Source organism: Micrasema longulum, unplaced genomic scaffold (genome assembly GCF_059751315.1).
Source record: "Micrasema longulum isolate JH-2025_06_02 unplaced genomic scaffold, ASM5975131v1 h1tg000311l, whole genome shotgun sequence".
In the NCBI taxonomy this organism is placed as follows: domain Eukaryota; kingdom Metazoa; phylum Arthropoda; class Insecta; order Trichoptera; family Brachycentridae; genus Micrasema; species Micrasema longulum.
Genome location: NW_028277515.1, coordinates 1,054,506 through 1,082,501, shown reverse-complemented (window position 1 = coordinate 1,082,501; position 27,996 = coordinate 1,054,506). Strand labels below are relative to the sequence as shown.

Below are 27,996 nucleotides of genomic sequence, written 5' to 3'. Positions count from 1 at the left end.
TGAAAAAACTGAAAGAAGAATTTCGTATTATTTATGTTTATTATTTTTTTAATTTTCTCAAAACATTTTTGAGAAGAGGATACGGAAATCTAGCCATTTACACGGCATATGACCATTCATTGCCTGGTTTTTGTCTCCACTTTACATGTCATCCTCTTTACTACACAAAGGAAAGTTAATTTTTTAATGCGGTTAACTTTCTAACTTCGCAAAAGTATAAATGGAAAAACTGAAAGAAGAAGAAATTTGTTTTTTTCTATTTTTTGTAATTTTCTCAGAATATTTTTGAGAAGAGGATACGGAAATCTAGCCACTTACACGGCGTATGACGTGTCGTTTCCTGGTTTTTGTATCCACTGTACATGTCATCCTCTTTACTACACAAAGCAAAGTAAATTTTTAAGGGGGTTGACTAATTTTTACACAATTCGGTCTAAGGAAGTTACGGGTGCAGGGATAATTAAAAATAATTAAAAGGGATGCTTTATAACTTCGCATTACGCGCTCGTTTTATATGGCGGCTTGGGGGAAGTTTGACGCGCGTCAAATCCTCCTAAATTTAAATATATTAAACTTTTGCCTAGACCTGAGTTGTCAGTCGCAGTATATCAGATCGTAACCCTTTATCCAATAGGGTTGCTAAAAAATTCATCATCACCATCATTAATGTCTGCTCCCTAGTTAGCAGATATGGTGTCCACGAAGCACCTTCGGACGTCTCTGTCGGCTGCCAGCTCCCGTGCTTCCAATTCAGATTCGCGCACCGTGGTTCTCAACAATAAAATCAGTATTTCGCTAACGATCGGGACTCCAACAGACCATATTCCGGAAATTATATTTCATGACGATTCTTGCCACCGAAAGCGCGCTGTGAGCTTTACTTTTTTTTATTGCCGAGATTCATAAAATTTCTTTGAATTCATTTTTTTATTAAGTCTATAAATAGTACAAACATAATGCATGAATGTCTTAATATTATTTAATATCTAATTATCATTCAAATATATGCAAATTTTGCTGAGAAAATAACATTTTCAATTTCAATTTCTGGGATGAACCAGAAGATTTGTAGATACGGGTTCATGTAAAATCACCTACAACACAATCACTGAGCTACACACCAATCACCGCAGCAGCACATTATCCTTTCAAACCACGACAAATTTTAAACAAATTCACCATATATTACAAAACAAAGCTCCAAGAACAATCCTGAGAAAAAATACGGAAGGGTAGTCGATGCTAAATTACTAATTATCCGATGTGCAATTGTCTTTATCGTTCAGTATCGGGAATGGATCTATGAGAGAGTGACAGAAAAACTATGTTCATATTCTTCAAACTTCTCTTCCACATATATCCTCTGAGTTCAAATATGAGTTATATATAATTGTACTCATTCGAGTATTGTTTACCTTTATGGGCGTATAAAAATCTCGCTTCGTAGTCATTTGCATCTTCACTTTCGCATTTTATTTTTGTGCTATAAAACTGTCAAGTAGTGTTTTAAGCGAGCGTATCTACGGAATGACAATGGCCGTATAATATTTTATTAACGGCAAACGTCTGCCGCAAACGGTGTTTGCCTCTAGGGTAACGGTAACAAGGAAAACCCACCCTTCTATGCTTGTACACAGCCCTATGTTTACCATACTGACTGTGCGCAGTGGTAATAAAAATTATGGCTATTTTTTTATTTTTTTTAAAGTAGCATGCTAAGTTTTGCAAATATAATCGTTTGTTTGATAGATTCATCATCAATCTCCGCTTGACCAGCCAATGACAGGTCATAAGCTCTGTAGATGCCTAGACTTCCATATTGCTTTCTCTTAAATGTTCTCTATCTCTGTTGTAATATATTAATATTGACAGCTTCCGAGGGGGTTGAATCCAGTTCTTGTCTACAAAAATTTAGACAAACTCAAAACATTGTCGATGAATCCACCTGATCCAAGAAGAAGTACAAGAATAGAAAAATTTTTTCAGGCGTTGCCTAGTATGTGAGTGAAATAATTCAATCAGATAAATATTAAACGCATCAATAACGGTTTCAGCTCTTTTACTTCACAAACATCAATAGATGGAAGAATGAAAAGAATATAGAAGTTCAAATATAGGCAGAATAGTGAATGTTGCACAGTGTGTAAAGTGGCCACTTCAGGAGTAATCATTTACTGTCAACTTAAATGGAGTAATTATCTTTAAATAATTATTAATAAACTGAGATATTTAATCTATGTGTTGAAAAGGTTAAGAATTTACGCTTAACTAAATACTATTAAAATGTTATATTATGCACTTGTACAGTCATCGCTTTCCTATGGAATAATTGGATGGGGGAGAGGTTATAACAACCATATTAAACCATTAGAAACTGTTAAAAAATTGATCTTAAAAATAAAGCTTCACAAAAATCGTACTATTTCCTCTTTCCAATTGTTCCAAGAAGCTAAACTTTAAGATATAAGACAAATATTGTTTCCAATGTTTAAAATATATATTTAAGAACCAAAATGTATTTACGAGTAATTCAAATAGATCCAGTCAAAGAAGGAATCGTGTGTTAGAAATACTACATTGTAAAACGAGGCTAGCACAGAGATACATATATTTTATAGGACCAAAGTTTTTTGATTCTTTTTTTACTGATAATATTCTTTGATCCAAAACTTTAAAAAATTTCCTTTTCCATTTTCCACTATGGATTCAAACTAAAGATATTAACTCTTTTTTTTATGATATATTTTGTTGCCCTTTAAGAATAAGGAATATTTTTATATTTTTAAAAATATTTTTTATTTCCTTTTTTAATGACTAAAATAAAAAAAATACCTTATAATCTTTTACTTTATATTTTCTTTTCTCTTTCTAATATAACACAAGAATATTATACTGTCTATTTATTATATAAGCAAAAATTCACAAATATATCTTGTATACCCACGAACAGGCCATGCCTTTCTGGGATTTTTTATTTACTATTTTTACTGTTAATTAGTATTTCATTGCTTGTTATTATCCTTTACATTTTAAATTTAAAACCACATTAAATTTTAATAAGTATGAATGTATTATTGTTTTATGTTTATGCTTTATATATCCTATGTTTTTTTTTCTTTTCACGTACTCGTATTAAAATTATATAAACTCTTATAAATAAACAACTAAAACAGTGTAAGTCACTCTCCAAGCACAAGAGTTAGTCTCTTTTTTTGGAGAGTTTCAGTGATAAAATTTACTAGATGTGTAAAAGTAGTTATGTTTGGAATTTTACAAAAACTTGTACTATTTATGAAATTTATGAACAAAAAAAAAAAAAAACTTTTTTACCTCCTATGTATATTGTAAGAAAAATGAAAAAAAAATTAAATAAAATAAAAAACCAGCCAATGACAGGCCATAAGACTTGTATATGTTTAGACTTCTATATTGCTTTCTCTTAAATGTTGTAATATGTTAATCTATGATATTGTTTATTCATTTTGATTTTACGAAGCTTATGCTAATTGTCATATTAATGTTGTTTAAAGCACAACCCTCAGTACGCATGAAACAGTTGCAGACCCGAGATGCCTTCAATTTTTTTCTGGGCGCTTCTCATTTTATTAACATTGAGAGCCTACTCTTGACGTATTTAAGAAATTCTAAATTTGCTTTAAACAGTGTCTCAACTCTCTGTCTACCCACGTTCTTTTCGTAGAAATTTTATGAGGAATTAAAGCATAATTAAGAGTGACTTTGATGGACAAATTTATCACTTCTAGTAAAATTTTAGACTGAAAATTTAAATGAAGAAAGATTTTCGTGATAATTGATACTTTTGCTCTAAGCAAACATTAAAAATAATATTTTAATAACGTTTTACTTGACTTGAGTTTTATTAAAAAAACTTTTTATTCGTTTAATATAAACGTCTTTATAATTATTATTTAAAAAAAATTTAATATTAAAAGCACCTACTTTGTCGTCAAAACTTTGACTTAATGTTTTAAAAAATATTTATATAATCACTTACTGACTTTTCCATGACTATCGGCTTCAAGACGAACCCGTCTTTTTGCGAGGACACCAATCAAACTAACATACAAAGCCCACTGTACACCTTCACCATACACCATAGTGGTTGCACAAACATATTAAACCAGCATGTTGATTTGACACCATGAAAGCAGGTTAGTTTAATTGGTCTCCTGACGAAGATACTGGTACATAGCGAAACCGGTAGGGATTAAATGCTTGTAAGTGGTTATATACAAATATTCAATAACATTTACTATATTACCTTACATTTTTAAACAAAACGAAATATTTATTACTTTTAAAAACGAACTGTGTTTTAAATTTACTGATAAGTATATAAGATTCTGATAATAATATGAGAATCTAATGTATGAAATAAAAACAAATTTATGCAATACAAATTTAGTCAATAATCAATATCCTTGAAATTTATTGCGACCACCTATTTCATATATTTTAAGTAACTAGTTAAGTTACACAACTAACTAATAAAAATTACACCCTCTAATGGACACCTTATTTTCACTTCGGTTTTTTTTCTCTTTTGCTCTCTAATGTTATCATTTAATTAAATACGTCAATTCATTAGTTTGATTACGCCAGCATAGATATTCACCCTTCAGTACTCATAGATTTTTCACAGATTTCCTGAATCGGATATAGGTACCATGGACATTAAGGGGTATATGAAAAAATACATCTAACTTACTAAGCAATCTTTAGCTACCTGCAAACATGATTTGTATTTTAAATGGGTTGATAAGTCAAGCATACTCCTTTTTTCACGTTGATACCCTATTAAGTGTAAAGCCATGTTTTATATTGCTTTACCGGTTTTTTGAGGTCGGCAATGAAGATACAGTTGTTAGTCATCTTTATAGAGATGATATGAACACTTAAGACATTCTTCTATCGGATAAATAAACAGGGGAAAAAGTATTGGTGATAATAATTAATCCCTGGAAAAAAGCTAACGGTCATCTTAGAAATAAGAATGACATCGAATTCACGGAAAATACCGTTAATTAATTATAATAATAATTTTGAAACAATGAGTCAATTAAACTACTAGGTTAGTTCAACGTTTTATAACCTATTTATTTAATATTTTGCGCTATTATCTACCTGGTATCTTCAAAAGTGGATCATGAATCCTGCTTAAGCAAATGCCAAGCGCTTGATGCTCAATGAACAACTAAAAAGTTAATAATTCATATCAAAATTACTAGGTACCGAGTTTTATTAAGATAATTTCACAGAAAAACATTAATAACGGAAAATGCAGATCAATTCCTCAGAGGATAAAACACGGGAGTCCACTTTTTGTCGTTTTGAAGTTAAACACACAAAAATTATCACAATAAGCTATTTTTATTTTTTTTTTAAATTTAAATAATATAATAAATATTATTACAGTTTTCAAAATTTCAATTGTTATATTTTTACTTAAACTAAAACCCCACTAAGCTACTTTCTGTAGCTTGTTGGTGGAGATTATATTTATACTAACTTGTATAGTATTATCTACATTTTTAAAAACAATGAATAACAGATATAAATAACAGCCGGAAAGATCAGAATACACATGTAACATGTATATACAAATAATAATGTATAAATTTATTTTTCAAATACAAGAAAATATATGAAAAATTTAAATATTTACACATAAGCTACTATTTATATCTAAACTTTTGATCGAGAAGCCACTCTCTTATTTTGTTCTTGTTACAATGTGAGTTAAATTTAAGTTCTTTCGACAGTAAATTAAAAATGCTAGGTACTAAATATTAGAGAGTTCTATTACCTTACTTATTACATACTTTTGATACTACCAAACCATCATTAGACGTGAAACGTGTGGAAATTTGAATGTATAACTATTAAATTGATCTAAAATGATACAAAGCCACAGTAATCCTCGAACAAACAGAGTTTAAATTGTTTTAATTGTTATGAATATTATATACATGAATACAACACCGAAGTCCACTTTCGTCATAAAAATGTTTTTTTATAAGTTGATATAAAAATCCAAATACCACTTTGCTTTAGTGCAATAAAACATCAGTAATTTGAGATACTATCATTGTCAAAATCATCATTGTTTTACATTGAAAGTTTAGTATTGATTGAAATTATCTCATTTGGTTCAAAAGTTGTTATGTTATGAAAATCGCACAGTCACAAAACCTTGTGTCCTGAACATTTCGTTCAATTTGACTCCTGAGGTTTATTTTTTAAGGTGCGGAGTTTATTTGCTAGTTTAATAATGCTCATTCTCTTATTTGTCAATCCATAACTTCGTTGTTTCTTTGTTTCCGAGTTCCTCCTTAGGCAGCACGACAGCGCTTGTTATCGAACACGTAATTGCAAACACCGCAGTATTAAGTGGTGCACTTTCTTCAGTAAAGAATGAATAGAGTTTCTTGTTTATATTCCAGTGCGGGGCGTGTGTGCGGACACCGTCCGGCCATGATAACACTGAACATGCCGGAATAAATCCTCAGGAAAGCGCCTTCGAAACGACCGAATAGGAAGTAAACCGAACAGTGGTGTTAAGCAGATTGCACGCTACGAGATAAGGCGCTAGCCGTGACAGCCTGAGTGAACATTGAAAAAATGACTTGCAACAAAAAAAAACACATCTCTGCAAACTATTTTTGTTGCTCAGTAAATAAAATAAAAAATATTTGACAAAGTAAAGTTCAGAAGGCGGGCGTTTTTTATTCATAAAAAATGCAAAGTTAAAGTTAAACAAAAAAAAACATCTGCATTGGTGTTTTATGCAAACATATTGGTGGCCACTGTAGTGTAATACGCAAGCCCCCCGCTTCTTAGTGAAATCACAATTATTATTTTTCCTATCCTGGGTTGTCCGTGCCGTTTTTCTTGCTATGTAATCTTTACAAGTTGTATTATTTCGACGAAAAAGAAAGAAAGTGACGAAAAATACTTCTTTTTTAAATTATCCGAGCAGTAGTCGACACAACTCACCGGATCAAATACCTAAGACATACAATTATTGATATACTTTTTCAATTCAATTAAATAATAAAAATTCCATGTACAGCTTGCCCACCACATACTGCATACCGCATTTGAGGACATAAGTCTCCTTGGCGGTGCCCATATACACGGAAAAGTTTCTTATTGCTGAACGAGAAAAGCTGCCCATAGAAACTCTCTGTAATCTGGTAACCTTAGCATTTTTATGCTGAAAGAAAGTTGGATTGAGAAAAGAGGGAAGTGAATTCTTCACTGACTGGGAATTAAATTGATTGGACATGATCAATTCGCCGAAATGATGTTTGGAAGCCACCAAATCTGTATATTTGACAGGGCCTATAACAGGGCCACGGATAATAGCAATAAGCTCCATTTGGTAATCACAGGGGAAAAGGGAAAATACTACAAGATGTCTTCAGAAGACTGGTTAGGATATCCGTAGCAGCACGAAGGGAAATCAATAATAATATGTACATTTTAAACTTAAATTCAAGACGTACCTACAGAACATAAAAAGAAAAAAATCATAAAGAGACTCTTGTCAAAATAGTAGGAGAATTCTGCTCCGGAAAACCTCTTTGTATACATGGAACAGATCAACGTCCAGATCGATGTTGTTCAGCAGACTCACGGATTATTACGACATAGAACGACAAAGACGAAGTATTAGCGTAGTGTCTGATAGCTAGAAGATTTCTTCAATGCAGTCACACAGAAAAAATAATTTGGTTGAACTCTTTGTGCACTAATTTGTATATATGCAAACTATGAATGAATTACTGACAAAGTTCTATACAACGCTTTTGAGTGCAGTACGACGACGCGCATAGTATTATATTAAAGAACTATCGATATTTCCGTGCATCCATGTTTGCAGAAAAAAGAGTTCATTGTTTTGCTGGACTAATGAGGCACCGGGTAGCTGAAGCTAGAGAGCACCTGATGCCGTCAAAGAATCAGATTATCGCTGAGGCTTTTGTACGTCAGACTCCAAAGTTGAGCGAGAGATGCCGGCTATCTTGCTTTCCTTCCCCAGTGAAACTTATCCAATATTACAAATTTATAATATTTAATAACTATTTGATGTATTTTTTTGTTACAAGATGTTTTTTTTTCCTTTTATATGAACCCTAGAGGCTTGCACTCACTACCTTACGATTCAGAACAAATATATATTTTTTTCATCATTTTACATCCTCAATAGATTTATATATTCCCGTTTCGTAAATGGCTTTACTACAAATATTAAATGTGCAGTTTTTTTGTACAAATAAGGTCATACAAAATTAAACAACTCATACAAAGCAACGACAAACAAATTGGCCAATAACGAAATCCTCATAAGAACAATATTAAACAAATTATTCAGTTTACAAATATGATAAAGAAATGGTAAAAAAATGTCATTATTAAAACCAACAAAATATCTAAAAGTAATTTGTATAAAACTAATTATTTATTTATGCATTTATTTTATTTTAATCGTATTTATGTAATTTAATATATGATTTCTCAAAATATTTTATTTCACATCTTAGCTGATAAAATAGGTGATGCAATATTATCTGTAACGTAGGGTAGAAGTGCTTTTCACTAATAGAATTATATTTTTGAAAGCGCCACTTAAAAACGCACATATTATTTATTCTGACATAAAAAACGGTGAAAATTTTGTTCCATGAAAATATGTTCGAACGCTGATAAAACTAGATTTTTAAAAAACCTATTTCAAAACTACGCTATTTAATTAATTTAGTTCTTTGAATACGTAAACGTAGGATAATATCCTCCTTGATGATTTCTCAAATATTTTATTTGGTTTGTTTCATGTAAATTAAATATTCATCAAAAATGAAAAATAAATGTGCCAAGCGTTAATTTTTAATATGCTTATTTCTTTTGTATTATATTGTTGTGAAGCAATATTTTTTTTTTTTTAAATCTCAACTCAGGATTTCGGTCACATGGAGTAAAGATTTGAGTCTCAATAAATTTAAATCAAATGAAATTGTCAAAAAATAAATAATTAATATTTTGTTTTAAGAAAAGTAAGCGTTTCTCACTCGGGGATACTGATCGGACGATTTATAACATTATAAGCTGTTTTATTGGCACTGGGGATCTATAGAACCTCGTATTTAGGCATTTTGGTACGGAGCTTTTTTGATTTTGCCTTCTACCACTAGATGGCATCTTCGATAGTTGACCCTACCAACCCCCTGTACTTGTCCCGCGCCCCCACTCCAGTCCTATCTAGCCGGATTTAGGACCGAGGCGTGAGCGTGCATTCAATTACTAGACATAAAGTACAGCCCTTCTCTCTTCCAACCCTGGAAATGCAGGGATGAATTGGGACTAATTGGGATGTTTACATTATTAAATGTAAATATTATACCTGCTTTGTAGTCATACTCAGCGCATGAGATAACCATGAATAAGGTCTTGGGTTTGACCCGACAAGTCAAAAATAAAGAATTCTCATAAATAAATAACAAGTAATAAATAAGTAAAAAAATATTTATATATTTATTTATAAACTACTTACAACGGAATAATAGGCTAATAATATCCTTCGGTGACTACACATGTACAATTTACAAGTATTAACATTCAGGGCCTCGATTGTAAATCAAGTTTAATTTATCTTAAAGTTTATCTCCAAAGTAAAATTAAGTTTTCAGTGTTAAAAAAGTATATGTTTACAATTTTTTTTTTAAACATGTTCAATTACTGGTAACCGACGAAGGCATTTTGAATTTTCATACAAATATACACACTTTCGTACATACATATCGATATTTATTCATTTTTATTTGGGAAAAAAACAACAGTTTTTACATATATTGTATAAAAAAAATAAGAATACATATAAACGAAAATTGAGAAAACAGTCAATAAAAATTTTCCTCAGTGGTGTTATTACAATATTAGTTTATACCGTTTCAGTATATACCGATGAAGATATCCGTTCATAATCGCGGCCCAGGAATAAGCAAGCAGCCTGTTAGTCCCTAGTTACATGTCTGCAGTAACTACATACCTACAATTTATAAAAACTACCCTCAGCCACGTTTTTTTATTCTCTTAACTATAATGCTAAATTAGTATTTCATTTATTTAGTTTTTTATTGTTTATATATTATCATGAACTCTTCCGATTATCATGAACAATCCGATAGCAAAATGTCTCAATTGTTCATATCATATCTATGCAGATAATTTACAACTATATCTTCATCGCAGGCCTGAGAGCACCAGTAAAAGAGTATGGTTTACTTATAAACCCATCTAAAACACAAATTATGTTTGCGGGTAGTCAAAAATTTCTTAGTAAGCTGGATATATCTTCACTTAATCCTTTTAATGGCAATGGTACCAATATTCAATACAGGAAATCCGTAAAAAATCTAGGAGTACTAATGGATGAACATCTATGCTGGCGAGCTCATACTAATGAATTAAGCCGCAAAATTTTTTTCAGTCTACACTCACTTAGAAGGTTGCAAAAATACTAAACGCACTCTTGTACAAGCATTACTACTACCAATCCCAGATTACGCTGATGTTTCCATGACTGATTTAAGCTGTGTGCAACTCGATAAACTTGAACGACTTCAGAATACATGCATAAGGTACATTTTTGGTCTTAGGAAATATGACTACATTTCTGATTATCGTACGCACTTGAAATGACTCAAAATTAGACAGCGGAGAGACTATCACTCCCTCTCACTTCTGTTCAATGTACTTCATAGTCCTAACGCTCCTATATACCTGCGTAAAAAATTTCAACGCTTATCAGTTCATGGTTAACCTCTTCGTTCTTATTCTCAAGGCACTCTCTTAATACCCATCCACAATTCTTCCTTCTTCTCTAACTCATATAGTGTTCATGGGGCTCGACTGTGGAATCATCTCCCATCCACCATCAAAGATGTTACTACATTATCTCGGCGGCCTCCGTGGTGTAGTAGTCAAGACGCTTGACTCACGCACGGAAGGTTCCGGGTTCGATTCCCGGTGAGAACACAAAAATTAAAATGTGATTTTTCTCAAGCCTGGGTGCTCTGTGATGTAATTCACCACTGTAATTAGGCCTCCTGGCATGTTGTGGTGAAAAAAAAAAAAAAAACTCTGTTTAAATCACGTCTGAAGAAACATCTCCTTTCTCTTCCTTAATCTCACCTCCTTTTTTCTTTCATTTTTTTCCTTTTTCCCATTGAGTAATAGTTTTTATTTAAGGTCATTTATAAACAAATACGTTTATTTATATTTTATTTATATTTATATGTTAGTTGGAAGAAATTGCCATTTGGCAATAAGCCCGCCAATGTACAAATAACATTATGTACAAAAAGTTAAATAAATAAAATACTTGAAAGACTCAATACTCTTTCAACGTTTATTTGTTGTAAATTTATTGAAATCATTTTTAAGTTGTTAGAGTTCTTCTCGTCCATACACTATGTAGCTGCAAGACTATTAGTGACCCAGTTTTCATGTGTAAATTTTATCAACTACCAAATACTACAATTTTGTGGATGGGGTCTACAATTCCAACCGTGCATGCGCTCAGTAGCTGCAGGATGTGTTGCAATCTAACTCCCATTTTTAACGATTTTTTTTAATTTAATTAAAACGCTTCACAATCAAATAAAAAATAGTAAATGACGGTTAGATATTTTACCGTCTATGCGCTCTGTAGCTAGGCGACATATTAGGATATGTGTTTATAACTTAGCGCTCTTGAGGGGATATTTACTAAAATGGTGCTATGGAAATTGTCCAACAATTTACAAAAAATCTCCATTTGTGAACAGACTGAACTATGTGAGATAAATACTAACCTAACCAAAGGAGACACCAAATTAATGTTTTGCACCAAAATAATTAAGGTTAAAATTAATGGTCTGGTGCAGTTTTTCTCAAAGTGGGCGATAATACCCCTTTGTGGGCGCTGAAGGCCTTCAAAGGGAGCGGTTAAAGGCCCAGAAAAAATCGGGAGGCATTGAGGTGGTCAAGGGAGGCGATGGCTGATTGAAAAAAAGTATTTCAGAAGGTACTCGTCTGGTTTGATCTTTTCAAACTTGTTGAAGTGCATTCAAGACAGAATTAGACTTTCCTCAAGCTTCGCTGGTATGGAATGTTTTCATGTATCGACATCTCAAATGCTTTTCTTTAATCTTCTTTGTGCTAGCTTAAAATTTTTGGAGGCTCAAGATAGTTTTTCATTCTCTATGTGCGTAGTAGACGAAATAAATTTAAAAAACCTATCCTCTAGTTAACTCTAGTATAATAAATATTTCCTGAAAATAAATTTATGCTTATGTGCTTATACAATCAATGATTAAATAAAAAAGGTAGGTTTGAAAAATAAATAATATATACATAAATCTAAAATATTAGACTTTTTATGTATGGGTAGGTACTCGCCTATGAAAAAAATATTACAAAGGAAATACTGTACATTCAATGTAATATATTACCGTTGTGATTTCAGTACCCTCTTGTACAATGTGCATGTGATCAAGTATATTTAAGAAAAACGTGGCAAATTTAGTCTCAAAGTGATTTAAAATCTGTTTTTTTGGTTTGCTGTTTTTTCATTGTTTTTAATTTTTCAAGATTCCTCCCTGAAGCAGAGACGGAATGTGGGCAATGCAAATAAAATTCTGTATAGGGTTGGGGTGGACGCTTCCTAGTAATGCGTCATTGCTAGAAAAAGGTTGCTAAAGAGGCAACAGATTGCATCGCGAGGGTCCTCTACAAACATTCATTTATTGTCGTTACTTACACGCTGCAGTAACAATTTAAAATGGCAGACAACGAAAATATGCGAAACTCGTGTTAGATTTATCTTTCGTGTCAAGCGTTATCGTGCGAACCTTATCGTTAGGGTTTTTAATGCTTTATTTTTGCTCTTCCTGAGCGAGACAAATACTGTAAAATATTTCACTAACAAGCGAATCTTATGAATGAACATCAATACTGTTATAATCGTGGTATGTTGATAAAAATGTTTTATTTGCAATTTTGAATAGGCCTATTGTGTGGGTTACTGTTTATATTTTCTAAATATTTTTTTTTGATGTTTTTATTACTAGTAGATAGGTACTCATTCCTACACGGGCGTAGCGAAGATAACCAGAATATAGTTGTCTTAATTAATTAGATCAACAGACAGAAACCTAGTGATAGTAAATTATATTAACAAAGTAATAATTTATCTGTTTCATCTTTTAAAATTTTTTTTTTTTTTATTACAAAGATACAAACATTTTGTAAAAAAAGTCACGTATCCCAAACCCTATAAAACCTAAAGCCCTGTGTTGAGTTAGGATACAACATAATATAAGTTGGAAGCATGCGTACTATTTAAAAATAATAATTTCTAAAGCTAAATAAATATTCTGTTACTCTTTGTAACTTTTCTTTTTTTCTAATAATAGTATTTCCTGTTGGGGATTTACTACCGTGCATTCACGGAGACTAGACCGCTGTGCACGTAAAAACCACGAGCCCACTGCGTGATATCGCATGATTGACCCATTACACACTACGGCAAAAATCTACACGACATGATAAAATACAATACGGTTGATCTATGTATATTATTTTACAATGATTTATTTGTTTAATGCCTGGTAAACGCAATAACCAGTACACAATGAGACCGACTAATCTCCAGTCGATTTCCTTTTGGAGAATTTTCACCTGCGAGTACTCACTAAATTTCAATAATGATTTTGATAAAATTATCATCAAATCTCTTGATTTAAGTTTTTCTGTATTATTTGAATCGGGTTGTGGTACTGTGGTTAGTGTTGCGAACTCACGACTCAGGGGTCCGAGGTTCGAACACCACTCTACTTCAACTTGATTTCCATTTCCTAATAGGGAGTTATGAACAACTCGTTGAAAATGGTCATGGTAAATTATAGTAAACTCTAGAATTTTTATTTTTTCAAATAATATATTAACCGAGACGTTTTAATTAATATTTTATTGATAAAAAAAATAACCAAATATATATATATTATAAAATTTCAATAGGTACAAACGAATCTAATAAATGTCAATGGACTATTATTTTACCGTGCCTTTTAGATTAAGACAATATGTGTGAAATAGGCTATTCTCCCTTGGGTATCACGCGGCTGATTTGTTGTTTTGAAAATTCTTGTAACAATGAACAGACTTTACGTACTTTACTTTGCCTTTTATTATATTGTAAACTTTTATTGTGTGTTAATAATTTTGGTTATATTTAATATTTATATAAAAAACGATAAAAAAGTTTGTTTTTATTGTTTTTGACTTTTTCCTAACCCCTTAATTTCTTAATTTCAGGAAGCTTTGGAAGCCAGAATTCGTCTGCTGGAACAGCGGCTGGAGGCAGAGGCCCTGTCTGCCCAGAAAGATAGACTCGCAGTTGCCAGACTACAACATCAGCTGTCCAAGGTAAGATATTTCTTTATTCAGCTTCGTTCTGACATGAGCTACTGTTATAAATAGTCATAAAATATGAGCAAAGCTTTGCATTTCAAACTTGAAACTTTTATGCGCTACTCAACTTAGGGATTAAGTTATTAATCTTGGGTGAGCGAACAACATCTCTGTTTATGCAATTGTTTTAATGTTTTAGGTTGAAAGCTGTAAGTCAGTATTCATTTCGTGGTTTTTTATTGTAATAACTCTGACAGTGCTTTGATTATATTTTTTTGGAAAAAAACAGCTCCCAGTTCTAGACTTATACGAAAATTTTGTCCGTTGAAATTATAACAGTTTTTTAGTGAAAATTCTTGACGAAATTTTTTTGTAATGATTTTTAAAAATAAAACACGAGTGATTACACACATACCAGTCTTGAATATGTCGTGGAAACGATGCAACTGGTAATTAATTTTACCAAATTTATAAATTAAAATATCCCTCCTCCCATCGTTTTTTTAATGTAAAAATCGGTGAATATGCAATTTTATTGATGCTTGTTTGTATAACTATAATAATTTTATACCTTAAAGTATAAACTACCAGAGTCACATTGAACGAAATGTTTATGATACAATATTTTGTGATTGTGTGATTGTGTGATTTCAATAACATGATTGAAACAAATAAATAATTTCAATTTTTAAAGAAATTTCAATGTAAAACAATCATTATTCTTATATCAAAAGTACACATTAAAATAGCATATCTAAGACTACTGAGGTTTTTTTTATTCAAATAATGTGGACTTAAGATTTCTATTTCAACATTCAAAAATATTATTTTATGACGAAAGTGGGCATTGGTGTTTTATTCACGTATAGCTTATTGCCATACTTTCTGTATTCTCTATTTCAAAACGGCAAAAATGTACTCCCTTGTTTTATCTTCTAAGATACAGATGTTTTACCTTTGGAAATTGACTAAAATTCTTTGTTTTCCGTACTCAAATATTAGAATTATTTAATAGTTCTCTAAATAGTTTGGATACTTTTTTTATAATTAGTATATACGTAAAGTAAAACATTTAATATTAAAATAATAATTAATTAGTCATTAAAAAAATGTTTTTTTAATAATTATGCTTTCGTTATTAAAATTAAATAAAAAAATACAACGTATTAAATAGGTTTTTTTAATGTAATCTTAGGATATAGTTGCTGTTATAAATTTCCGTGTTTATCCTAAAATTAATCAGTTTTCTTTAATGTAAATAACGAAATATAAATATTATTAACTTCATTTTAAGTAATGTAATATCGTTTATAAATGTGTTGAAAGAAATCCTTAAATTTTTTTTTTACGGTTTTCACATTTCAAAGGATTTATCTCGCGAATTGAATCGAATAGAATGCTTGCGAAAAACGTAAAAAGCCTTTTAGTACCGCGGCTAGCACTTGTATTGAGAAACAACCAAAAAGACAGTTTTAATTCATTAGCATGGTAGGAGTTTTATGTAACCGCCGCCGCCGTTCGCGTTCGCTATTTACTACAGTAAGGGAAAAATAAAATATTCAACAAAGAGAAAGAATTTGAGACCATAATAAATCTCATTCGCACAATTTCACCTCATCGCGGGAAAGCGAGGAAATATTGGGGAATCCCCGGTTTGCGGAGATGTCTTTTTTGTTTTTTATACCGCAATACAATGGGATACTTCATTCAACCATTGCGCTAATAGGTTGAGTTATAGCTTGCTTATTCTAATACTGCGTTTTCTTACTTTATACGCTTTTATCAGATTTATTGTTTGATGACTCGAAAGTCCTGCAAATCAATACATTCTTCTGGACGAAAAACCAATTGTATTTAAAAAAAATATATATCTACCAAAACACTATTTTCATCAATCCAAAAGCACTTAATTTGATTGGTCTAATCTAAAAACTATCCTGTTAAACCCATGTTGATGATACAAGTTGTAATTTTTGTATGACATAAGTTAATTTTGTTTCCGTTTAACGTAAAATTCTTAAAAATTCAAAGGCGTATAATTTGTGGATCGGTTTAAAAATCATCAACACAGTCTCATTCAGTAAAAATGGTGGTATTGTAAATAATGTGATTCGGTTTTAAAATAAACATAAATATTATATAAGTTTATATATGAAGCACTAACTTTCTGGTTATTTATTATAATAAAATAAATAAAACAACTTTGTTTTTCACCACTAATTTTTATAAGAAAATAAATGTTTTTAACCATTTTTTTTTATAAGAAAAAAAAATAATGATATTAATTAATTTATTATAAATATTATATTTCACTTTTTTTTCAGTACACCATAAGTAAAAACTATGTACGATGAATGCAAAAATGTTGATATTCGTGGATTATGTAAGACAGAGACATTATCGACAAAATCAAGAAAAAAGTTCTGCGTTGGTTTAAAAATACTCGTATAGAGCACGTGTGGATAAGAAGATGTTTGAATATAGAAAAAGCGAGACAGAGTGGTATGATGAGATAGAATTTTATGGCGTTCTATACTCTCCGCTTACCCCTACAGAGAAACGGCAGTATGATTGTTTGTTTTCCAGAATATACCTTACATTTTTGTTAATTATTTAGTCTAAATAGCAAAGTGCTTGATATATTATAATATTTTGTCTCAATCAATCAATTGGGGATCAGCCAAAAAATGCCGTACACATTCATGAAGTTTACCGTGAAAATCTACGTACATACGAGTATATGTATTAATATTGTTCACAAAAATAATATTGCTATCGTTATAATATAACAACACTTGGAAGTGGAATAAATCTCCCATTAGGGAAAATTAGCCCTGGACATGGCAACTGTCAAGGGCAGGGTGTTGGGCGGGGGATTAGCCCACGGAGAATGCGCTTTTAAGTGGTGATTAGCCTTAAAAAAGACTCTATGGCAAAAAACGGAAGCACAGGATGATGGTGGTAAAATTTTTGCCACAGAGCGTACTTTAAATTGCACTTTAATTTTTAAGATGTTAAAATCTCGGTAAAGTTTTTCTTTGCATTTAAACTGCGCTACAAAGCACTTTATTAATGATACAATTTTCAATTGAAAGAACCGTTTTACTGAAAGCAGTTTTGAACACGTTTTTTATATATTTCCTTTATTATTTAAAAATAGATGTACAGAAGATATTGTAATTTTATGATTTAAATTACAAGTTAAAATAATTTCTACATGTATTATTTGTATTTAAAAAAATCATCAGAAATATATTTAAAAAAATATTTTTTTCTTTTAGCAATGTACGGATGATATTGTTTTTCTTTTAAACTTTTGATTTATTAATTTCTCATAAATACAATTCATCAAAAACTATAATGTCATTTAATACTGGGCGTTCTTTTTACTTATGTGCTGCAGAACAGCATTTTAAAATTATATATAAAGTACCATTTTTTAATTGTATTTATATTTTATTAATTTAATTTTTTGTACATAATTTATTGCCGGGCTTATTGCCAAATGGTAATTTCTTCCAACCAACCAACAAAATAAAACTTTTTTTTTATAATTCAAGTTAAAACATAGTCAATAGAAAATAAAGATAAAAAAAGTGTACAGATATATAAAAATAGAAATAAATGTATTTATATAAAAATTACCTTTATAATTTTAGCTACCACGAAGTCTAAAGATTTTTCGGTGTGAAGTTTTTTTTTTTTAAAGTTTGTTTTATATACATGCAAGATATATTCAAACACGTGAAATAATTCATATTTACATAAAATACTATGTAGGTTTATTTTTGGTTCTTTTCTTTCCATTTGAAGATCTTTCTTGTGAATAATAGCAACATAAATTATCTTTCTAGAGAACCTGCTTTAGTTTTATAGAACACAATTATTATGGCAATGTGCTTTTAAAAATTTATTGTAATAATATTATATTCAAACTGTGAAATGATTTGCGGGACATCATTATCAGCGTTAGGTATATTTACAAGTACCTACCATATATTTACATACCATGTACAAACATTTGAATAATAATATCGAGTCATGTGGGTATTCTAAATTGTTTGGTTTAGTTAAATTTGTAACATGTTCATTATTAGTAATTTCGAGGTATAAATTAGTTATTCCTTTTTTATTAGTTTCAATTTTTTTCAATTTCAATTGGTTTATTTAATACGTTTATGTATTATACATTACAAAATAATATATTCAAGGTATACGGAACGATAATAAAAATAACAATGCAATTTAAATGAGAAAAAATGGTAAAATAAAAATACCCAGTGTTTAGAGCTATCCTCTTCAGATAATCATACTAATTTCAATGATGAAATTTGCATTTTAATATTTACATCTGATTATTTTTTAAAAAATGTATTCCTTGGAAATTTTTTATTTATCACTTTAACCTATTTTTTCTGGATTTAATTTAATAGTACATAGTAAAATTAATCTAATTAATTTTACTATGTACTATTTAATGTTAATTATTATGGCTTGGCACGGACACAGCCTAAAAAGCCTTAATCATTAATATTTTAACGAGTGTAATTTTGAATGTTAAAATAAATAAAAAATAAAGCTTCCTTTTTTTTTTTTTATTTATTATAAAACATAAAATACAAAAATTACATATTATACTCCCAGGAGTTATTAGAAACTCATTTGGGACAGTACATAAGAAAAAAAACATTTTTTTGACAATACGTAATATCATACAAATTAATACATCCGAAATAAAAAGAAAACATTATTGTATAAGAAACATAAAACACCATCTTATATAAACTACATATCAAAAAGATTTAAGAAATATTTTTTAATCCATCTTATTTTTGACTTTACGTAATAGTGCCCATGGCACTGCATTTGATCAACAATTGCAGCGTATAAATCTCAACATATGTATGTATAACAGTCGTCCGCTAGTCTTCAGAATATATGAAATATTTTTAAAAAAAAATACCTTTGAGTAAAAAGTATTTTTAAATTGAAAATGAATTTTACGTCAATCTTATGGTAAAGCAACCCCGGGATCTAATTTAAGGCTTTAAAGCGTACGTAATAAACAATACACTATAGAAGCGTTCAATGTAATCTATGGATTTAAAACTATAACTGGCACAGAGAAGAAAAATGAATACGGCTTCTCAAGGTTTCCTTTTAAAATGACTATAATACTCTTTATATGATATTGTACACCCGTTTTCAATTAACCTATGGTTATTATTAATCATGCTATAACAGAGTCGATTTAGCGCTGCATTAACATACAACTTTGTGGGGGTCCATTGGTTGCAAGTCTCAGCATATTGCTCTCGGACAAAATTTGCAAACAAATTATCCTTTAACTGATTTGAAACAGGTGTAGGTAAGTCAGTATTTAGCTGCACATTCCCGCCGGTGCAGGTTCGCTAACTTAGTTAAGTGGCACTCTTGGTGCATTTGCACAACTGCGCACTTCACGGTAGGGGAAATTATAGGAATTTAATGCAATATCTGCCATTTCCCGAAATGTGCCCCGTTTGTGCAGACCTCGCCGGTATGGCACTATAAACTACGTGGAAAACTAACTCGCCGTTTCCCACAGCTTATCGTTGGGGTTATTTGATAACCTCCATAGCGTTGATAGTTTATAATAATTCGCCATGAGTTTGAATCAAAAACCATTCTTAAATGATAGTTGTCATTTTTGTGCACCGGGCGTCGACAATCTACTTCTCATCATTATCGGTACACGGAATATTTGAATATCAAATAATTTTAATACATAATTGCAACTTATTTTCCCTAGATTAGTAGATATGTTTATAATTAATCTGTCAATTTAAACGCTCAGTTAGTTTTTGACTGACAAACTCGTAAAACGCGTTTTGATGTAATCGGCCAAATTTTAAGATAATTCCAGAGCGAAAATGATAACTCGCCTCGCGGCTTGTTGGCGACCTTTTTGGCGGACGGAAAATAGACTGTATTGATGCCCAGACGCCGTATTTATCAGACATTTTTTTATTCCCAAAGATGTAAGTCTAAGCTCAAGGATTTTTTAATGGATAAGTAAAAATTAAATCAACGTCTTTTGACTTTGATCATTTTTCTGACCTTTTTCAAGAATCAACAAAAATATTACTATAATTATTTACATTTACAAAAAGTTTAATAAACAAGTATAACCACCTTACGGAAACCTAAAATATGCCTAAATAACACGTGTTTTCGCTTAAAACAAATACATAGGTAGTACACGTACATTATATTCAGTATAATTCAATTTCCTTTTTACAGACAAGATAATAATAATACAAAGTACGCCGCTCCCAGCAATACACCGCACCGGTATTATACATAATCTAATACAGAACTGAAGATATATACTGAGGTATATTATATTTATTATTTTCTCTGTGTAAAGGGAAGGCTTCTCCCACTATTTGCACGTGTTATTGTTCTTGTGTCATATAAATCAACCTCCTAACTCACAATCCATGCTTGGAATTAATATTTTATCGTCTAATCTGATTAAATATAATTACCCAACCGACTTGATTTACTTTTTTATTTTTGGTATCATTTTATTGATTTATTAAATTGTCATAATTTTGCGTTGTATTTAGTTATATAAATTACGTGTTTTATAAGGTAAGTTTATCTGGCAGGTAGAATAAGCTAATTTCACTTAATAGGTTTTAATAAGAACATTATATAATACAATACATAGCAAAGTCCACGGTGAACTATAATATCTTTATAATTTGCTATATTTTCGCGAAGTTACATGGAGTTAATTTCTCAAGTTCAGAATATTATAAGTTTATAATATATAAGTTTGTTTATGTCAGTTTATTTAAGTTCATATATATAAGTTTATTATATCCATGAAAGTTTATTATATCCATTTTTTTCTCAATTGGTCTGGGTGTTGTGGTGAATTTTTCATTACCTTCTTCCATATTCCCTCTTTTCCACCTGCTGACAAGCCTCTAAAATAGAGGCTTGGCGGGTTATTCCTTTATAAAAAAGAAAATTAATGAAATAAGTAAGATTTTTTGTTTTCAAAGTAATGTGTTTTCCGTGGTGGTGTCATGGACTCTAGATCAGAGGTCTATAGGTTCGAACCCCGCTCCAGCACAAACTGATTTACATTTTTCGCTCGGTTACTTAGTTTCAAAGTCTACAAAGTTCAAATATGAAAACAATTAGGAATCAGATCATTTTAATACAAAATGATAAATGGTAATATGGTAATGTGTTAAAATAGAAAATAAGGGAAAATGTTGAACAAACTTTTCCTTACAAATTAATCAAACGTTTTATTACTAATAGTACTCGTAATATTATTTAAGCGACGAAAGTTTAAAAAAGCAATAAATTCATAAGCAAACATTATATTTTACAAATATAAATTTTGATTCTCAACGTTATCTACAAATTTAAAAAAAAAACTAATTTTTTTTAGCTTTTTTCGCACTCGAGGGCGCGATTTATTTTTTCATAAAATAAAGAAGCCTTCTTTGCAACTCTAAAGAATGATCCTTATGTGTCTTGCACAATCCTCGTCCCTGCTTAGGAATTGGTTCTCCCTTATGGAAAAACACTTTCAAGTCTTAAGCTTCTCTCGACTTCTTACGCGAGGCAGTTCCCTCCATATCTGACCGCCTTAACGGACCATAAAAATACCCACGGACAGTTAAGTGCAGGGTGGAGGAAAGATAAATAGAACGCTGTTTTATCTGAAGAGTTAGGAGCTGTACCTGCGAACGGAGCGATGGTGTCTATGACCGTAGAACATTGGCCCCCGATTTATTTCGCTGTATACTTCGAGGGTGTTTTAGCAGTGTATTACACACGCAGAATATTTAGGAAGCGGGAAATAAATACACAATAAAATTAATTATTAAATCGATCGTAATCATTTCCCTTTCCACACTTAGTGGCGCATAAGACACTGCATTGATACTTAAATTGAAGCGTTTCTGAATCAATTAAATTACATATAAGTTAAATTTATCAATCTTACGCTTCAGGTGTCAGTGCAGGGACAGTGCCCCATTTCAGTGAAGAACCACTTTTATAGCCATTTGCCACTTATTGAACCCGGGATCTCAAGCGTGGTAGGTGAACGCGTCAACCACTTATCAGACTTATGTCAATCTCCTTTATCAATATTTTCATCTGACAGCAGGCAGTTACGGAATAGACCAATTGCAGCTTATCTCAACAATTTTATTTTATTATTTTAATTTATTTGATATCTTTCATAGAAACATACAGCCAACAATTATTAAATTACACATTAAAGATAAATTTGAAAGTCAGACCAGCGAAGTTTCTAAATAATATAAAATAATATACATATGAAATTTTGGATTATTAAATATGTGTGTGCGTATATATATATTGGGTTTGTTTGTGTGTATTTGTATGAGAGGAAATATTCCGGTGTGTGTCAGCGAGTGCATCATTAAAAAACAAATGGGAGTGTATCGCAGCCAGATATAATAAGTCGTAATTTATTTGTAAATAAATTAAGGGGCATGTTTAATATATCAATAGATAAAAAAAAATATTATAATTTGAACAAGAAGTATAATGTTGTGCATAGTTAGTGCTACAGAGCGGCAGACGGGAAAAATGTGTATTTCGTGTAAGGTACCAGTCCTCGGTCAGTGCTATATTTCTGTATAAAACCACCTTAAAAACCAATTGCCAGGAATCTAGCCCGGAATCTTATGCATGGTAGGCAAATGCACCAACCACTTTCTCGATTTCCCTTTTCAGGATTTTTATCTCAGAGTAACCGCTTACAGAATACACAATTAACTATCTTATAATTTACAATTGTGCATATTAAATATTCATATAATATGAAACAATATTTCATGAGTTTAAAACAAGGTGAGTAAAAAAGTATTAAGGTTTAATAATTAGTTTTTTTAAATAATTTATTGCTCAAAAAAAATTATGTTCAAAACTCGTTTATTTATCGTAGCTGTTCCAAATTTAATTTACTTCGTCCCCATTTGGATATTTTTGATACAAAATTATGTGACTTCAATAAAAACTTTTTGAAACACTGTAAAATGAAACATTTGCCAGTGTGTAATAAGTTTATGTTCTTTTAATTATGTTTATTTTATTATAATATCAACATTTTGAATTGGTCAACTATATTATGAAAATCCCTCTCCTCCACTCCTTTACTCTATTTCCTCATCCCTTAACCTTCTTACGAGCTCTTTTTTTTCTCATGTCGTTTATAATATATTATTTGTCACTTTATTGTGTAACATGTTCTCTCATTATATTTGTGAAAAACTTTAACTGGATGTATGTTCTATTTTTAATATTTTGTATTCTTATATAACAACTGTTGTTTTTCCTTAATAAATAAAAATTAAAAATAAAATATAAGTTTTGTCCGTTTTTTTCAAATTGAAAAATGAACACCAAAAGTAAAACAAAATGGCAAAGAGTATACTGAATTTAAAACAAAATTTTCTGCTCTACAAGTTGTTGTGTTTGTTTTCGTGTATTATTATTTTATTTGATGACAAGCCTTTAAAATGGAATGTCCCGTAGACGATGAACATTTTCAACATCATCTTATGTTTGCGTTTAGTCAAGGGAGTAAAGCTGTTAAAGTTTCTCATAATATTTGAGCAGTGTACGGTGAAAATGATATGAATAAAAGGATAGCCCGTCGGTGGTTTTTGTGTTTCAATGGCGGTAGAGCGATTTAAGATGGTGATATACAGTCATGTGACTACAATTTATCGGCGCAGCTAATTCGACGGTGGTTTGAAGGTGATCTTTATAAATAACGAGCTGAACCCCGGCAATGCTTTGCTATTGCTAGATTCGAGTTTTTGCTAAATAGATTAAATGAATACAATTGAACGTTTGATATCAATTATTGTATTTAGTCTAAATTAGATAATATGTACGTGTACGTATACATTATTATTTTTGTGTTTCGGTTTAGATACATTGTGACGACAGAGAATTTTGATAAATGGCTGTTCGAAAATTGTTTACCCGAAACTGTCTTGCAGGCGCTTCCCCGAAACTGTGCAAAAAAGACAACTACATGTCAGACCTTTTGTTAGAATAGACAAAATCGACTTTTCGCTCTACCGTTTTCCGAACCTCAAAACTGGACAGTTTTTGTTATTTTTTTAGATTAAGTATCAGAATAAAATTGCGCCGTGCGCTTGAAGACAACAGATAAAACTGTGTCTTTTTACGAGTTTGGATGGTTCTAGTCCCCTTAATAAACCATTTTTTTTAAAACGAAACAATATAGAGATGCACCAATTGTAAATATTTATAATATGTAAAAAAGAGCTCTGCGCTGGTTTGGACATGCAGAGCGAATGGACAACGAAAGAACGGCTAAAAATATTTACAATGCAAATGTTCATGGATGCGGAAATAAAGGAAGACCGAGAAAGACATGGCATGACCAAATCCAACAAATACTTAAAGATATATATGGCAAAAGTCTAAAGTGAATAATCGGCGCGCGTGCATGAGAAGATCTATAAATGTAGAGGAAACGACATCTGAATGAAAAGATAGAGTGATGTGACTCTATCTTCTCTATATTCTATATTCTATATTCTAGACTAGATCTAGACTCTATATTCTATCCTCTCTCCCTACCCTTACGGGGAAACGGCGTGATAGTTTGTTTTTGTTGTTATTGAAAAAAAAACATTTCTCTAATGCCATAATTCAGAGAGAAAATACGTAAAAACTTTATTAAAAAATATTTAGTAAAAACCGTTCGGATAAACGTAAAAAACATGTTGAAACTTTTCATTGGTATGTAGGCCCCTACATATTTGTTTATGATTGAATTCCAAATCTAAAAATAGTAGATATTCAAATTCGTATTGAATTTAAGTAGGTACCGGATAAAATAATAAATTATTTTCAAATAAAGAATTGTTTTAGCAAATGTCAAACTCTGCTCAGGGATGCACTTGAGTCAGGAATGCGATTTTTAAAAAATCAGTTGATATTTTTTAGTATAACCAAAAGCCCAGTAAAAAGAAATAAATAGGTGGAAATTATAAGGAATTCAATGAAGTAATCTGACTGGGATCCATAAAAAACTAATTTTGTTTGTAAATATTCAAAAACCAGCTTTTTTATTTAAAAAAAAACCTTCTTCCATTTTTTTTGTATCCGCATTCTCGGCAAATGCAACCCTGGTGATGGATTAAAAAAAACATTTACGCTCCTAACTTTATTTGCACTTAATAAATTAAAGATTTTATGAGCTATGAACCTTCTCGTGGCAAAGATGTACATTTATCTGAAAACCACACGTAAATCAGCCCGGTAGTTATTCAGTCCGTCTAGGACAACCATTCGAACATTGCCTTTTATATATATAGATATAGTTTAAGCCATAGAATTAAGAATAGTCCAGAAACCGCATACGCACATCAAACAGAAGGCAACTCAACTACTCATAAATGAGTAGGTTTACGTTTTTACCTATTAGTTTCTTTGTAGACGTCGCTCAGTACGCAATCCTGATTTGAATTCAACTATGCCGTGTTGTGTCCTTTTAAAGTTTAGAAATACAGCTAGGATCTTAAAGAAACAGGATGCAATTACATTTTATCTGTAATTTGTAAATGAATGTGTATATAAAAAATGCATTACTTTAAAATTGAATTATTTTTCCATCTGTCAGATTGTCGAAGAAACAAAATGGAAATTTCGTTAGTGTTGCCAGGGTAATATTTTTTTTACCCTACTTTGCTCATTTAATGAAAGAATTTATGAAAATTAGACCTCAGATTAAACAACGCCGTGGGGGGCATTTGAACATTATCTTTAAAACAACAAATATTATTTAACATGATATAAAAATATCCGTTTTATGTCAAATAAAATTTGATTTAAATTTTAAGTTCAAAGTTCATTAATTCAATTACTCTTATTAAATGACCCTTTACTGATCTACTCTGTTGTGTCGATCAATGATTACGCGTGCACAATGAAATTTTATTGAAATTAACCGGTTACTTTTTTTCCCTTTCATTAATTTGTGTTAAGACTTCACGAATGCACGCGGCGAAAGTAAGGCGGAGTGGGGGAATTATTAGACAGTCCGATGTTTTCAAATATAATTCTACGCTCTTTCTGGACTATTCTTAATTCTATGGTTTAAGCAGTCCTCATAGAAGTCCACTGGTCGTCAGGAAAGCTTCGTGTCTATGATATCGAAATTAAAAGGGACAGCTTCAAAACCCAGTTGGTGGATTTTGCTTATTTGCGACCGAGAGCGATAATATAAGGAGTTAATATGAATGATTTACGACGTCTGCCTATTTTCCTGGAAGTTTTCTCAGACTCGTTTGTATTTTTTCTGCTCGATTGCGTTAGAACTTTTATTTTATTCATACTTACAATTTTAAACGTTTAATATATACATAAAAATAAATAAATATAATAACCTCTAATGCCCATATTCACGAACACGTATATTCTTGTCGTTCCTATTGTATGATAAAGAATACATATTCCAATATTCTACTCCTAAAACATTTTTTCTTCGTTTCATTGGAAAATTCCAAAGAAAAAGAAAAGCTCTCGGGTTTTTGTACCCTTTGGAAAAGTAAGCACCCGAAGCCTGCCAGAGCATTAGCATGTTTTGAGCGTCAAACGCTTTTCACGTCGTCAGTAATATTTGTTTTTCAGAATACAGCCTCTTTGATACTATCTTTATGCGAGGATTTTCCATAAAATAATAGACATTTATGTACTCTGTGCATATTTTGTCAGATTTTCTACCTTTTCGTATAAAAAGTCGATAAGAAATAGATACAAACATCACATTTATTTTTATACGCTTATAGATATAAAACATGTTTTGTTTGGCGTTGCCCAGATTTTATTAAGCTTTTAGTTCTGCAGAATAGTGTGAACAAATTTAAAATTAACATGTTGTATAATTTTAGTTACTTACCAATTTATTCTAGAGAGTTATCTGTAGAACGTAAATAGTTTTAAATGGGATTTTATACACACACACATGTATAATACATTTGATAATGAACTATAAAGTGGATATAATGGCAAAATAAATTATTTTACTTAAATTACAAATTTTAAGTTAAAATCAAATGAATATTCATAGAACCACTTTATAAAGTGCCTTTGAGGTATTATATAATAATATTAGGAAAACGGTGCTATAAAAGTTATCCATAAAAACAATAATAATTAGGAAAATAGTTTTGAGTTTCTTAATTTTCATTTAGAGATCTTAGATGTGAATAGTCTTCGGAAGAATATTTAATAATCTTGGAATAACGATTTTTAATCTTCGTTCTCCGAAGTAATTTGTGATTTAGAGAACGGCCAGGAACCCACAGTTTTTAATCTAGTCTTGTGAGTGCATTTTTAAATTTTTTAAGAAATCCAACAATTGAAAATACTTGAACGTTTTATAATTTTTACAAACTATGATTAATGTAGTTGCTCCACGTGCCCATAGATTCATAA

At 30.8% G+C, this 27,996-nt stretch overlaps 1 protein-coding gene across 1 annotated transcript in view; it reads left to right on the top strand.

Annotated features, from left to right (window-relative positions):
* Positions 1-690: 690 nt before the first annotated feature.
* The window catches only part of LOC148282602 (uncharacterized), a 372,381-nt gene continuing 345,075 nt past the window's right edge, over positions 691-27,996 (top strand). The window contains exons 1-2 of the mRNA XM_088224858.1: positions 691-870; positions 14,380-14,490. Of these exons, the coding sequence (XP_088080984.1) occupies positions 691-870; positions 14,380-14,490 (291 nt within the window). The remainder of the gene's footprint in view (positions 871-14,379; positions 14,491-27,996) is intronic.